Below are 15,214 nucleotides of genomic sequence, written 5' to 3'. Positions count from 1 at the left end.
GCCACTGTACCATTCGGACTCCTTTTTATCATGCTTTTGCAGCTTTTCTAAATGTGCATTTTGGAACAGTGATATTAGAACCAGGAACATCAGATCCCTAACCTACTACTTGGCATTACATTTGGATTGTAGACTAAATACAACAATTTAGATACACAATGCAAGTCTGCTTAACAACAAAGGAGTCAAGAAGTTAAATCTGAAATTACATTGATTGGTTGATTAAATTGATCTTAATGACAATAGGGAGGTAAACCCAATTATACTATGGGATGCTTTAAAGGCAGTTATCAGGGGCAAACTGATATCTCTTGGAACAGCAATCTAAGACTATCTATTTATGTCCCAACCAGGTAAGGTCCCTGCCAATCAATTACAGGAATGGAACAAGCAAATGTGTAGTTTTACAGTGGAAGCTGTTTATAGCGATCACATTTGTCCCAGGCCAAAATGATCACTATAAGCAGTTGATTACTATAAACAAATTGCATAGACTCTATGATATTCCCAGAACTTGAGGGAAAGACAAACAGACTTCTCTTACGTAATATATCCCTCCCTACTTTAAGGGACTATTAATATGCCGCCAACCTAAAAACTACAGTTCTACAGTGCCAAAGGCAAAATGGAAGGAGAAAATCATAACTTTATTTGTATTGCGCTTTTCAATACAAGTAACAAAGTTCTTTACAACAAAGGTCACTGATTTTTCTCTTCTGGCAGATTGTTTCAAAGTGTAGGGGCCCTCACGGCAAATTCTCCTTTTAATAAACTGGGAGTCAGTGGGTGATATGGTTATATTTATGGATTGTGTTAGAATCCCGCGCGGCAGCATTCTGGACTAACTGTAGATGGTGGTTTGATTTCTGAGTAAAACCACAACTGAGTGAGTAACAGAAGTCGAGACGAGCAAATGCATGGAAATCCTAGTGTAAGCTGTGATAGGAGACCACTAGCTTCAAGTCAAGACTTTTTTTGATTTTACAATTACAGCAATACTTCATGAACAAGATGGGGAACCAAATTAAACCAGAGTGTAAGCTTCTCAACTGCAGCTCAACAGTGCCCCCAAATGACAAGAAGCAGTCAGAACAGTTTTGTTTTAATGGTTGAATTCTTTGTTAAAATGCACAAAGCTGCAAACACATGACACCACCGTACATTAAATAGAAAAATGTTTGACCTTTTCAAAAACATTCGTACATTAATGAGAACTTTTTTTTTTTTTTTACCTTGAATGATGAAAATAATATCTAACAATGGCAATATACATCTTAAATATTCTCACACTTATGATTACAAAATGCCTGAAATACTTATACAAAAATTTGTTCTTTTGTCTTATTAAAGAAGTAAAAATATTTAGCTCTTGTTACTACACAAAAACACAGTCCTCTCTTGATACAAAAAGTGCATTATTAATTTGGCAAAAATTATTCCCTTGGCAGTAGATGTCTTCATGTAGCATCAAAAAAGGCACTGGAGAAATGTGGAGACACAGAGAACTCCTCTTTGGCATCAGCGACAGTGGCTTCAATTTTCTAGTTAATTGCATTTTTTGCCTCTTACAATTCATGTGCAATGAAATATATGTCTGTGTTTTTTCCACAAACATTATGGCTTGATTAAAATGGCAGGTTTTGGTTCAACATTCCTTGGTGACTTGGTCCTTATCAGAGAGAGATCTCGGAGGGAAACATGAAGCCGTGTTTTGTGACTGACACGATTAAGAGAGGAAGCTTGGTTTCACACGACAGCTGGGGCCTCATTTATAACTGTTGCACATGCATGAAGTGGGCTCTCTAAAGTTGGGATTAAAAAACCTTGATGGGAGAATGTGCGCACTTTTACGTAAAATCTGACCCATGTTCATGAACATTTTGGGGGACAGGAAAGTGATGAAAGTGATGATGCAGAAGTAAGGTGGTGAATTGATGCCAGATCATTGATCCACTTTATCTTAAACATTGAAACCAGCAGTGGTATTTGTGCTGTTAAAACATAGCCATAGCAATTAGCAGTTTGTAATACATGTATCTTCTGACCCAGTGCATGCATCACCAAGTACACCACTAGTTTTAATATCGTGCTGCAGTGAACATGACTGTGCTGCCAGGCCCACAGAGCCACTTAGAAATACATAAACTGTGTTCACCTTCAAACCTCCAAATCATGTCCCAGGGTGGAGGTAAGGGTTGATTGTCCTGATCAAGTTTCAGGGTGTGAAATAATCCCTCTGTAAATATATGAATATTTCTATGACACTTGTGCATAATGCTGCGTCATGGATGCAATGATAGAGGCCTTTATGCGAATGAAAAGACAAGGAGAGAGTAAGTGTTCAGCGGTGACAAAGATTTCCTGTCCAATGACAATCAGCCAATTTAGATTCTGTGGAACTGGATTCAGTATTACACAGAACGATACGATGGAACTGAATCACTCCAGTACAAACACAAGTACTCACCACTCTTGGTTAATTAGCCGACGGGTATGTGTTTGAAGTGAATAAAACATATCAAAGCACATACACTTTTAGTATGAATCCTAAGCACTGTTTTATAAATGAGGCCCCTGGTCTTTGGAACCCAGCGCACTTTCCTTCTCTGGAACCATCTAGAGATGTTTTCTCGATGAGCTGCGTCAGGCAGTATGGTGTAGGTGACTTCAAACTCTGACTGAAGAAGGCTGATTTATAATCAGGAGTCTTGCCTCTGGTGATCTGTGATGAAATGCACTGAATCAGCTGACATGCTTCCCTCTACTGGACTGAGGCTGCTGGTCCGGCTGCTGTCTGTGGCTCCATAAGACTGATGATTGGACCCCTGTACGGTGCTGGCAGGTGATTCAGGATTAAGCACTCTGGGAAGATACACCTGTAATTATATAAAACGAGAGAAATGAGTTGTGAAAACAAACAAAAAGGCTCTGAAGTGTTTCCCAATATTCACTTTTGTGTTTTCTTTTCATTTTCCTGAGGTGTTTGATGCATTATTACAAGTTGTGTCGTAAGAATGACTTTGATACAAAGGAATGCTTACAATTAAGAACTGTCTCGTTATATCTCGCAAACTACGACGCATCAGATGTGAACGACAAGAATGACTGCTGAGATCAGTCAAGACTTCAACATATGAATATATTTCAGTGCTATATGAAGGCAACTGGACTTGATTTAGGTTCTTTATAGCACTTTGAAATGTCCTGGTATTGTTGTCTCATCCAAGGAGTTTATGTTTTTTATCAGTGTTTGTCTATTTTTAGTTAATAGAATTATGCAAAAACTACTAAAATACATTTTTGTAAAATTTTGTGGAGGGGTGAGGCTTGACCCAAACTCATTACATTTTGGAGCAGATGTGGATAATCCAGGATTTTCTTTCACTTTCTTTGACATGAAAAGAGGTATTCCCTCTCTGAGCAATCTTCAAGTTTTAAATTTGAATTGTCTCAATTTTACAACTTATTGTTTGTACTGTAGTTATTATTTAAGGTAAGTTAAATTAATATATTTATTCTCACTGTGGAATTTGTTTAAGAACAAGTGCAGTACCTCAGCATTTACTTCAGCTACCTCTTCCTTGTCCTCTTCTTTCACCTGCATAAGAACACAAACAATATGAGGACCGGCTCGGTCTGAGGGATGGTGAAGAAGTGTCTGACATATGCACTCACAAACACTCACCGTATAGTTGTGTGGGCTGAGGTACTTGAAAAAGCCGAAGCACATGTAGCTAATGCAAATGAAGATAGTGATAAACACAACCACCAGTGTGATGAGAGATGTGGAGCTCCAGAAACCTAAAAACACCAAACAGGCATTCAGAAATACTGACATGAGGACTTCTCTCATTATGTAGCTGCTTGTCATTTCAACACATTATATATATTCGGAAGAATTATGGCAAGAAACTGGATCATCTGACAGATTTGTGTGTTAGTTTGGATAAAAATTAATAGAGGAAGAAATACCATTTGTTTTCAGTAACAAACATTATAGATTCTGTGCATGTAATATTCTGTAAATAATGTAGGATGCAACATGCTGTAAAATCTTGACACACTTATTTTTAAGTTTGACTTCATGTTTTAAAAATAAATAGATACAGTTCTGCACTTGTGCTTAACCACCATTAGTGAATGTGCTGTCCACTTTTTTCAGGTTTAGCCCATGTTTGTTTCTCACCTGTTCTGAGGACAGAGAAGAAGTAAAGCCATATAAGGCAGATGATGGGTGCGGCCATGGCTTTACTGACAGCTCCCAGGTGGACATGGCGGTCGAGGCGGGCAGGCAGGTAGACAAAGTAGAGGTTGTGCTTGTCAACCAGGTGCTTCAGCAGTATGTACAGTAGACCTAATGGAGTCAGACACACACACACACACACACACACACACACACACACACACACACACACACACACACACACACACACACACAGGATATATGTCTTATGCATAAAAGTGAAAAAGGGACATTGAGGTGTTTGGTGTGTGTACAGGTGCATGTTTGTGTAGAGCCGACCTAACTACTCACCAAAAGGCGTAATGATTGGACAAATGATGCTGTAAGCCGTAATAACCGTGAACACACAGAGGGTCCAGCCATACATGGCTCCATATGCAAATTCGTAGGCCTGGCTCTGTAAGAGAAAGTTAAAAATGAGGCTGAGAATAAAGTAAATTGCAGAAAAATATTCAATTTTAGTTTGAATTGTCCCTAAAAATACTTAATAAATCTGTTAGTAAGAATCATATTAATCATGAAATGTTTAAATCACATACTGTCCAGCTGTTTACAGGCCTACATACACCTGTTTTCCTAACTAAAGATTTCTTCAACATGCCCTCATTGAAAAAGCTTTTTGTGTTTTCACTTAGCGATCATGTATAACCGTCCTCTAGTGGACAATACTGTGACAAACCTGTTTGACATATTTCCTTTCAGCGGTAGAGCGTGCGGATGCCAAACGAATGATGTAAAGTAATAACCCTGGCAACCGCAGCAATTCCATCCCAGAGCCCACAAAAGCCGCTGCGATCACATAGTTGACAAAAAACGCCCCTTGGTCAGGCAGAAACACGCACCTGGTGTAAGGAAGGAAAGCAAAACAAACGAATAAAAGAAAGGAGGACAATAAAATAGAACTAATGAGAAAAATGTATTAAAGAGAATCAGAAAGTTTAAGAAACTTTAATTATGTTTACAAACTATAATACCCAACAGGCAACATGCAAGACAAACACAACTGTAGAGAAACTGTTGTAAATGAGCAACTAAACCTGCAAAGACAATGTAAAATTTGAAACTTGATTCAAAACCTGACTGCTACAGGAAGGAAAGGGATCTTACTGTATGCCTAAAATGAATTGTTACATTTTTGATTTAAGTTCAAAAAAAGCAGAAAGCAGAAAAGAGATTTACTTACTCAAACCTTACTGTCCCATTGGTGAGGAATGTGTGATCAAACAGCCAGCGGAAAAAAAATGCGAGACTGTAAAGACAAAAAAATGTTTTTCCTGGATACATTATTTTACTGTGGATACATACTAACATCAACTGCATATATATCTTACACGCCATCATTTTTAAGTGTGTAAGATCCCTGTTTACTGCTGTATTTAATATACATTCATTTCTAACCTGTGAACTAGTGGATGCTGGAAATTGTTGCTTACTAACACTGATGATAACACAATTACCTGGTGAGTCCTAGTGAGGGGAGGATGAGCACCATGAAGAGCAGGAATATGTAGAGTTTACGCATCATGCTCAGCTGCTCACTGGACCTGAGAGACAGAAGCAGCGGGATTAAAAACCTGTCCTCTAAGCTAACAGTAACCAATCACTGTGTGTGTGTGTGTGTGTGTGTGTGTGTGTGTGTGTGTGTGTGTGTGTGTGTGTGTTGTGTGTGTGTGATACCTGCTCCAGTGGGCTTCTCCTAGAGTAGAATAGTAGACTACAGTGGGAAGCAATGCAGAGAAGGTCGACAGCAGTAGAGTGGGGAAGAACTGACTGACAATGGGGCTCTAAGGTGAAAGAAAGCATAACAAACTGTAGATTTTCAGCTTTTAACCCAAACTCGTGACAAATAAATGTGTGTGTGCATGTGGCCCGTCTCACGTTAAGATCAGTGATGGGTTTTGTCACATTGAACTTGTCTATGGTGTTTATTATGATGGTGGGAGTCGTGAGGAAGGTGAGCAGGGTGAAGAGGGACAAGTTTATTATCACATAGCGCGTGAACCAGTGAAAACCCCGCACTGACAGATTCTCCCTGTAGGAAAAACACAAGCAACAGGACAGTTACACACAAAGAGGAAGCACAACATATAGAAAAGGGGTCAGCTCTTATTCCTCTCTATTCCTCTACATCAGGCAACAAAAGCACAATGTTTTAAATGCTGATATTTGGCTTAAGTTGACATTTGTAGATGGCATTATTTGCAGTAGTTTACAGTTAATTAGCAGATTATATGCAATTTACAAGCAGGATTTACACTGGAGTGGGACAAATTATCAATTTCACTACATAATGAACTATTGTCTTTGCTGTGCCTCGTCAATACATTGTTTGATATGGTTAGAATTCGTGTCACAATGTAAACAGGAATATTCTTATGGTTCCAATAGTGATACAATATGACAAATGTGAGTAAGATTAAATAATAATCAAACCAGAATTTAATATAATGAATTGGGCTTCACTGTTTTGGATCAGACAAAAAAACTACAAGTCTAACGATGAGCAAGGAGCAAATACTGTGTGAGGGGTTGGGCTGGCAGACCTTACCAGTATAAATTCTTGGGGTGAGGTGCAAAGCTGACTCTCCACTTTTTTACTTTCAGACATACACTACAGGACGAAGGCTGTGGCTCGCTCCCACAACAGAAGCTTTTGCCAACACACTTGAGCGCGTTGAAGTCTTTCAGAATGCTAGGGTGAGTAAACAACAGCAGTTGGTGATACACATTAACCAGCTCTCGACACTGACAAGTGCCCCATGGTATGTTTCCAGTAAAAAATCAAAACTGACAGAAAACTGTTCCAATCAGGCCAGAGGACAAGCACAAACAGCCCATATTCTGCTGCTTCCAGGGCGTAAAAAAAAAAATCATTCGAAAAAAGGAAACAGTAGCTCATTTAAGTTAGATCAATCCATCACTGATACTATTACACAAAGCTAGTAATGGTTACTATTCCACTGGATTACCTTATCATTTCTCAGATGTTACAATTATTACAGATGTTGCTGCTGTTTTTCCAACTTGTAAATACATATGCACAAACAATTAGCTACTCACAACTTGGCCATGGCCTCGGTCTGCAAGGTCACAAAGGCCATCCCCAGAGGGTGCATTGGTGCTAGTTCTGCCTGCTCCCTCATCTTTCCAAGAAAGTCTTTTTCTTTAGTACTGTAGTACTCGATGGCATCAACCTGAGGGGACACACACAGACACTTGACATAATCTCTTGCTGTAAAATAGTTCACATGCCAGCTTCAATTATTACCTCAAATCATGCCATAAAAAAAAGATAAAAGCATCAAGACAAACAGAAAAAACTGTTTCATCATAATTTTATCATCTGTTCCATCTCACCTTCTTGGAGTTGCAGCAGGAACAGAGTTTTCCACACAAATGAGGGTTAATGAACTCATGTTGTCCTGTTGTCTCTAGGACACGCTCATAGTAGCGTAGACTTTTTCCTGCTTGAATCCTGGGTGAAATAATAAACGCATAAATTGGTTCAACTTAGTGAATTTAAAGCATACACATGCATTTTGAACAGTATACATGAGATTGAAACATACAGTGAAGTTGTGCTCCATAAATCTACACAGGTTAATTTTAAGAGGCCAAAAGGTTCAGCAGTTTCCAAGAATATATTACAATTGTTTCTGTGTAGCTGATGTTTTTCTTTGATTTAGTTACTTCTTACCTGTCCTGATCAAGGCTCATGAGCTTGGTCACATCATAGCCCAGGGTCACAGCCGTAACTTCGCAGGTCGGGTACGCCTCTCTGCAGAAAAACAGGAAATTGAGGTGAGGAGCAGGTGGCTACTATTGACATGCAAATGCGGTGCATCAACACTAAATGTAAACTTTATACAAGATGGAGACTATGGGAGGAAACTATTCAGTCCACTCACATGAAATGGGCCTTTACATCTTCTACCGTCGCTGTTTTAGGAACTGAACGCACAAACAACGTGTTTCTGGTCTGCAAAGTGAAAAACAGAAAGACACATCAGGTTTCCTCACAGGTCACTTACATCAAATGAATGTGATTCACCACACACTATAATAAGTTATAGCTTTAATTAGGCATTTTTAACTCTCTGGACTCACAGTCTGTGGTTGCACCATAGATCAGTTGTGTGTCAGTTGTCTGTTGTTCACATGCGCTTTGTAAGCTACTGGCGGCTGAGCTGCAGGTTTATCTCCTGCATTTCCTTCAATACATGTCGGGTTATGCACTGAACTAAATGTCAGGACTCTACGGTGTGAAGTCCTGGATCTTCCGGTCTGTCGACAACTATCAAAGCTCCGTTAGAACAAAAGAATGGATTAAGAAATGAACCGCTGGAGTGCAAATACGTTAGTGACATAAACAGACAAACAGTGACACAAACCACTTTGTGGTTCACTGCAGAATAAACAGAGAAAATGATCTTTCACCTGAGTTTTAATGTTAAACTTATGAATTTATGTCACAAACACATTCTGTAGGCATTTCAAAATAAAAGCACTCCAGCGTTTCTTTTGACCAAATCAATTATTTTGATCAAAAAGGGTTTTTTATTGTGAAATATATGCATAAACGGAAGATGCATGGCTTTATACTTTATAGTACACAGGACATTATTTGAGTACACTGGACAATAGTCATATTTATGGCCATAATCCATGCAAAGCCCATGCAAAAACACCTCTGCGAAATATATTGTTGAACTGAGAAGTTAAATATTGTGCATTGAACAGATGCTGTAAATATGAATTGATATTAATGTGAATATTGTGCATTGAATAGATAAAGTAGCACTGCCTTTCTTTGTGTATGTTTACGTTTTGGAACTTTTGGAATACAGATTTTTCTTTGGAGATGAAATCAACAAAAACTTTAAAACTCACAATGTTAAAGAAAGTGAAAAAATAACAACTACTGGATCTGCCCACTGACCTGCACAATCAGACATAAATCCTCCTTAAGTAATCATAGACTCACCTTCTCTCTGCTTCTGTCTTGTACTTGAGATGTGTGACGTCGCAGCAGAATAATTGTCAGGATCAAGAAGATAACTGCAACTCCTGTGTGCACCCATAACAGGCTGTTTCTAGAAGCAAACAGAAGACACAGAGAAACATTTAGGTATGAGCAAACCACAAAGCTCCTCTGCAATACACAGCTTTACTCATACATCCATCTATAATTATATTTCATAGTCTGATATAGTAGTTACCCATTTGAAAGATTTCCAATAGTTGTCCTTCCAAAATCCTTGGCCTCATTACCTACAAGAGATAAACGGAACTTTTTAAATCTTGTGTGGTTGAGACAAGAATATACAGAACCACTGATGAAATAAAATCACAATAGTGATAAGATACTGATTATGAAGTGGGCACAGTTCAACCCCTCCATGTTGATTGCTTGATTCACTTGAGATCACCGGAAACTATTTAGTAAATACACACCTGGATCACTCTCTAACATCTGTAAAGGAACAGTCATTAACAGACACTGGATATTATTATCATTGTGTCATTTAGCATGTGTAAATTATAGCTGTTATCAGAGACAGTGATGTCTAACACACCTAGTAGGTTTCCACTTAAATTGATAGGCAGTATGACTGACAGGGAGATGACAGTCATGATGAACAGCAAGAAGATCAGATGACGCTGAAAGGATAAGTAATGAACAGCATCCGGGCCACTTTTGGATTTTATTTGTTCATCACTGTAGCACACACAGAGACACTGATTAGAGGAAACCAACAAATCTTGTAAATGAATCATGATAACAAAGATATAGATGAGCCACAAGCGGAGAATAAAAGATCAGAAAAGGAAGAGCAGAACCACAGTCACTCACTTCATACTGATGATGTAAGGAAGCCAAGAGCAGAATCCCTAAAGACAAAGACAGATATTTTAATCATACTAACATACATTGAAGATTACACTGACAAAGAATTATTGGTATCTTCTCCGTTTTCTCACTAAAAGCAAGCTGAGACTAAAATCATATTTATACCGTAGGATGTCATGTCGGTTATCTTATATGTACAATACATAACTTCTGCCGCTACGGGTCCCTCAATCCCAACAATCACCACTATTGCAGATGAAAATCTACCTGACATGACTGAGGTGCAGTTTTATTCAGGTTACCCAAGAAACAGCAAAGAATATTCGTGATCATTCCAAGTGACGAATACAAACAGTGGTACGAAAAAACAGCCAACTGGCAAACTGTCTAGTTGTTTGCCCCAGAAGTTAAAGCAGAAACGGGCAATCAAACGACTTTCCTTTAAATACCTGTTCATACTCAAAGGCCTCCTCAGTAGACACAAGCGATGAGGTGTGTCGATTGCGACTGTGTGTTGCCTTGGTGAGTCTGAAACACAAAGTTCAGTTGGTTTACAGCACTTTTTATTTCATTGTGTCCACCACACGTAGCTCAAGCCTCATGTTTTTCAAGTTGTGAACTGACCCTTCCTTGTCTGCGACCAGAGCTAAACGCCCATGGTCCCATAACTTCCTCCTAATAATCGAGAAGATGACCAGCAGCACCTGTAGATGATAAGAAGAGTCTTTATAGCTCATTGTTCTGTCTTTCCTGGGCTATATTTATACTTGAAGGTGTATTTATTGGGAGGAATAAAGAAAATGTCCTGCCTCTGAAGACAGGACAGAAATAATTAGAAATAACTGGGATCACAGGACTCATCAGAAGTAAAACACATACCAGAAAGACAGAAAAATCCAGCAATAGCACGACCAGCACTCCTCCGAAGGGGACTCCACTGAGAACAGTGTTGTTTGTGTCTCTGTAGCAGGTGCTATTGTCTGGGAAGCTAGGGGAAGGGGTAACGTTGGGGACCGACCACGGCAGGGACGCCATCTCCGGAGCAGAACCAGCAGTTCGTCTGCAGAGACCAAAAATAAGGGAAATGTTGAGAAATGACCTCCCAGAGCCAGAGAGAATTTAAACCATTGTTTTTCTCTTTTTATGCAAGACCGGTGTAACTTTTTTAAATTAAATGTGGAACACAGAGTGAGTGCAAGGTGGAATCTTCTTATTTGTTTTGCTTTGACTGAGCACTGGTAAGACAGATGTAATATTTCATTTTGTAACGTAAAAGTCATTCCATAATTTGGCTTACCTATTTCTTAGTGAAAATCAACAGTAGCTATCTGTAACATCTGCAACTTTCTGTCAGATTAGTACACAGTAATTACGACTTTTTGTTTGTCGTTTTTCCAAGACTGACCTCATAATTAAGTGGTTTTTTTCCCTGTCATGCTTCAGCAGGACAGGGACTCAACCACAGCTCAGATCAACAGTGAGGGACTGTGTGGTCTGACCGCTGGAGTCCGTGTCCAATCCCACTCGTCACGATCAGTACCGAAGCCCCACCCATCCGCAAATTGACGGAGCACGCTTGCGGAGTCACGAGGACCCAGTTACACGTAATAATAAACGGTTTGAAATAAATAAATAAATAAATAAATAAAACAGGGACTTTTTCTCTGTTTACCCGCGACATTAAAATGTCAGAGTGGGAAAACTTAACACCGGACAGATGAGTGTTGTCCTCTCCAGTTTTGGGGCTCAGACATTCCCCTCAGAGTGACACCTCTCGCTTTTTTGGACAGCTGTTATTTTGACGAGAGGAAAGACCGCGGCAAAGTGTCATGGCGCTCCGCTGACAGAAAGTTTAACAACACAAACCGGCCGAGTTCATCACAAACGAGCTCAGTGAGGCGACTCGTGACGCGACAGAGAAGTTACGGGAAAGTTTGCGAGGTTTGCTCAACTCCGCCGGAGAGGTACGTGTCAACATCCGCGAACATGAACTGGATCAACCTGTCGAGAACACTCACCACTCGGCCTGGATGATTGTTGGACCGTCCTATCTGCGAGTCCGCCTCACATTCTGCTGAGAGGAAGACATGTTTCTTTACAGTACCAACCTGTGTGTGTGTGTGTCTGTGTGTGTGTGTGTGTGTGTCAGATTAGCTCCGTCACTACCCCTTCTTCCTCTGCGCATGCGCTATCTTGTGGTTTCTTCACATGTCACTTCTGGAGCCTCCCTGTGTTTCACTGTGTAGATCCTCCAGCTGTGTTTCACTGTTAGACCCTCCACCTGTGTTTCACTGTTAGACCCTCCAGCTGTGTTTCACTGTGTAGATCCTCCAGCTGTGTTTCACTGTGTAGACCCTCCACCTGTGTTTCACTGTTAGACCCTCCAGCTGTGTTTCACTGTGTAGATCCTCCAGCTGTGTTTCACTGTGTAGACCCTCCACCTGTGTTTGACTGTGTAGATCCTCCACCTGTGTTTCACTGTGTAGACCCTCCACCTGTGTTTCACTGTGTAGACCCTCCACCTGTGTTTCACTGTGTAGATCCTCCACCTGTGTTTCACTGTTAGACCCTCCAGCTGTGTTTCACTGTGTAGATCCTCCAGCTGTGTTTCACTGTGTAGACCCTCCACCTGTGTTTCACTGTTAGACCCTCCAGCTGTGTTTCACTGTGTAGATCCTCCAGCTGTGTTTCACTGTGTAGACCCTCCACCTGTGTTTGACTGTGTAGATCCTCCACCTGTGTTTCACTGTGTAGACCCTCCACCTGTGTTTCACTGTGTAGACCCTCCACCTGTGTTTCACTGTGTAGATCCTCCAGCCGTGTTTCACTGTGTAGATCCTCCAGCCGTGTTTCACTGTGTAGATCCTCCAGCTGTTGCATTTGGATACAATTCATTTGTGAATGATTTTGGTCAAAATGGTAATCTCTGTTATTTTTAATCAATAGTGAGATCCTGATTACTTGTCAGGATTATTCTTTGCTTTTAAAAATGAAATATTTTTACTCCACGCTCAGAATTAAATAACAGAGCACTGGGTTCACTACAATATTGCGCCTCATTCTTGCTAATGTGCAAATCTGCGTTTGTGCCTTCGAGGATTTGCAGAATATTTAGGGGGGGCCTCAGTCCTTCTAAATTTGGAAAGCTCTGAAGATTATAGAATATAATATATATTTTGATTCATGAATGTGGGAATAATTTGACACTTCTACTTAATAACGTAATAATAATAAGAATAATAATTTGTATTGTTCTCCTAAAAAAACAGTTTTACAAAGTGCTTCACAGACATTAATTATGGGCAGTAGTTAAATCTTTTTCCTACCTTTTGTCACGTCCTTGGAGAGTGATACTAAGTTATTGAACACACATGTCACACTGACCTCTCTGTTTCGATGGTTAGAACAGCTTCTCTGTGGGGAGGCATCCGATGTCTGTAGTGATGATGCTAATCACTGGTTTTCCAGATTTGGGTCAGTCATTGTAGAACTGAGTCGTTGCATCAGTTAGTTTTGAAAATATCAGCTCACAGCAGTAGGTCATCCCAAAGAGAGATGCAGACTTTAGTGCATGTCTCCCTCTGAATGGAAAAATCCTCAAGTCAAAGAAAGTGTTTGTGAAACTTGAGCAAAGGGTTGTACTGATGTTTGAACTGTTCATTACTTTTCTGCTCAATGATTTTGTGTTGTATGTAATCAGGCAACATCAGTGACCGGCTTAACAAATATGTTTAGTTCCTTTTTGTTGACTTTTCATGTCCTGAAAGCTTTCGCAGAACACCTGAAGGACTTTTGCACACACACCTGTTTATCAGTCACAGCAGACTCTTGTTCTTGCTGTAATGTAGATATTGTGTTATGCCTTTCCAGTTGCACTTGCTGTATTTAATTTCAAATGATTTCATAGTTGAAAGCAGAGCTAAGAAACCAGTTGAGCTCTTGAAGATTGATATTTGGCTCTGAGGGGTACTTGGTACTGTCCCTCAGGGAGACCGAATCACACAGCCTCTAGATATCACCAAGTTTCACAACAGGTTTTCATCTCCGTCCCTTCCTCCCTCAGTATCTAAACCATGAGAGCATGTTTGCACAACTCAGCCATTGCACCACACAATGGCAAAGCAGATCTGTGTACTCTGACTTAAGCTCACCCAATAGCTCCTTGAACTGGTGGCTGTTTAGCCTTTTGCAATATAAATGTGGGGAGGCTCAAAGGTTTCACAAGAAGTCCCATGCAATAAAGCTGAAATTAAAGTGTCTGGACCTGCAGGGAATCTTGAATCACTTTACAGGATTGCTCAAGGTGCCATTACTCAGCTATATCGTTGCACAGAAAATAGTTTTTGGTTGCGATATTAATTTAAAAATCTCAAATGTAATGATAAGTATTTCAAGTTACTATGATTGAACCTCTATGCTGCATCAGACTTGAGTGGAACCAGTTGGAAACTAATTCACCTTAACACTTAAAATGGAACATGATTAAGTGAAGTCTATAATAATGAAATGCATTAAAACACCAATACTTTGCTAATGTAGCTTGAGTAAGATAGATTTCTGGTGACTTAGATTTTAGAGGTCAGTTATATGTTAATATATTTTTATATTCAAACTAACTACAGCTCTTTAATAAATGCAGTGGGGTAAAAAAGTATAATATGGAGTACAAAGGCCAATAAATGAGAAATACTTAAATAATTAACAAGTTAAATTGTATTTGTGACACTAGCACCTGTGTTTTGACAAGAAAGTCACAATAATGTGTGTGCCTATATCCTGTTTCTATGCACCAGAGCAAGCTTCTCTATTTGCTTTAGCTTTTAAAAATAATATTTTTAAACTTTCATGGGAAATGTGAAAAAATATATTAAAAACATAATATTTCCATGACAAGAAACTCAGAAACAATGCTAATTCAAAAAAACATACAACTTAAAGAGTCTCTGAATTCAACACAACAATGACTGAAGCTCTTTTGAAGTAACCACCACATCCCACTTACATAGAGCACAATATTTTGGCAACTATTGGAGGGATTTCTGGGAAATTTTGTATGGAGGATAATAACAGTCTAAGAACATCATCCTTGCAGTGTACGTGGTAGTGCTGGTCTGTCCCCT

At 39.5% G+C, this 15,214-nt stretch overlaps 1 protein-coding gene and 1 long non-coding RNA gene across 3 annotated transcripts in view; one reads left to right on the top strand and one right to left on the bottom strand.

Annotated features, from left to right (window-relative positions):
• Positions 1-1,095: 1,095 nt before the first annotated feature.
• On the bottom strand, positions 1,096-12,275 carry tmem63a (transmembrane protein 63A). Of its 2 annotated transcripts, XM_020091492.2 has the most exons (23): positions 12,113-12,275; positions 10,974-11,154; positions 10,719-10,798; positions 10,544-10,622; positions 10,098-10,135; positions 9,820-9,962; positions 9,463-9,514; positions 9,228-9,336; positions 8,152-8,222; positions 7,941-8,021; positions 7,601-7,718; positions 7,304-7,437; positions 6,792-6,935; positions 6,122-6,275; positions 5,921-6,027; positions 5,701-5,787; positions 5,427-5,492; positions 4,923-5,085; positions 4,535-4,640; positions 4,187-4,354; positions 3,686-3,801; positions 3,554-3,598; positions 1,096-2,876 (listed from the first exon to the last, which is right to left on the bottom strand). In XM_020091492.2, the coding sequence occupies exons 2-23, from the start codon at positions 11,127-11,129 to the stop codon at positions 2,700-2,702; spliced, it is 2,394 nt and encodes a 797-aa protein (XP_019947051.1). In that variant the 5' UTR covers positions 11,130-11,154; positions 12,113-12,275; the 3' UTR covers positions 1,096-2,699. The 2 variants fall into 2 exon arrangements, with proteins under 2 accessions (XP_019947051.1, XP_069370790.1); XM_069514689.1 differs by lacking the exon at positions 6,792-6,935.
• Positions 11,182-15,214, top strand: part of LOC138405534 (uncharacterized) — a 50,772-nt gene continuing 46,739 nt past the window's right edge. The window contains exon 1 of the long non-coding RNA XR_011239298.1: positions 11,182-12,058. This is a non-coding gene — a long non-coding RNA (uncharacterized lncRNA). The remainder of the gene's footprint in view (positions 12,059-15,214) is intronic.

The sequence above is a fragment of the Paralichthys olivaceus genome, chromosome 19, assembly GCF_024713975.1.
Source record: "Paralichthys olivaceus isolate ysfri-2021 chromosome 19, ASM2471397v2, whole genome shotgun sequence".
Taxonomy (NCBI): domain Eukaryota; kingdom Metazoa; phylum Chordata; class Actinopteri; order Pleuronectiformes; family Paralichthyidae; genus Paralichthys; species Paralichthys olivaceus.
Note: the sequence above shows the minus strand (reverse complement) of the source record. Positions and strands in the feature narration are given on the sequence as shown.

Coding starts and splice junctions, on each gene's coding strand:
- tmem63a (XM_020091492.2), bottom strand. CDS start 11,129: ATGGCGTCCCTGCCGTGGTCGGTCCCCAACGTTACCCCTTCCCCTAGC. Junction 9,963..10,097: donor CCTTACATCATCAGTATGAA/GTGAGTGACTGT, acceptor TGTGTGCTACAG/TGATGAACAAATAAAATCCA. Junction 5,493..5,700: donor CCCTCACTAGGACTCACCAG/GTAATTGTGTTA, acceptor TTGTCTTTACAG/TCTCGCATTTTTTTTCCGCT.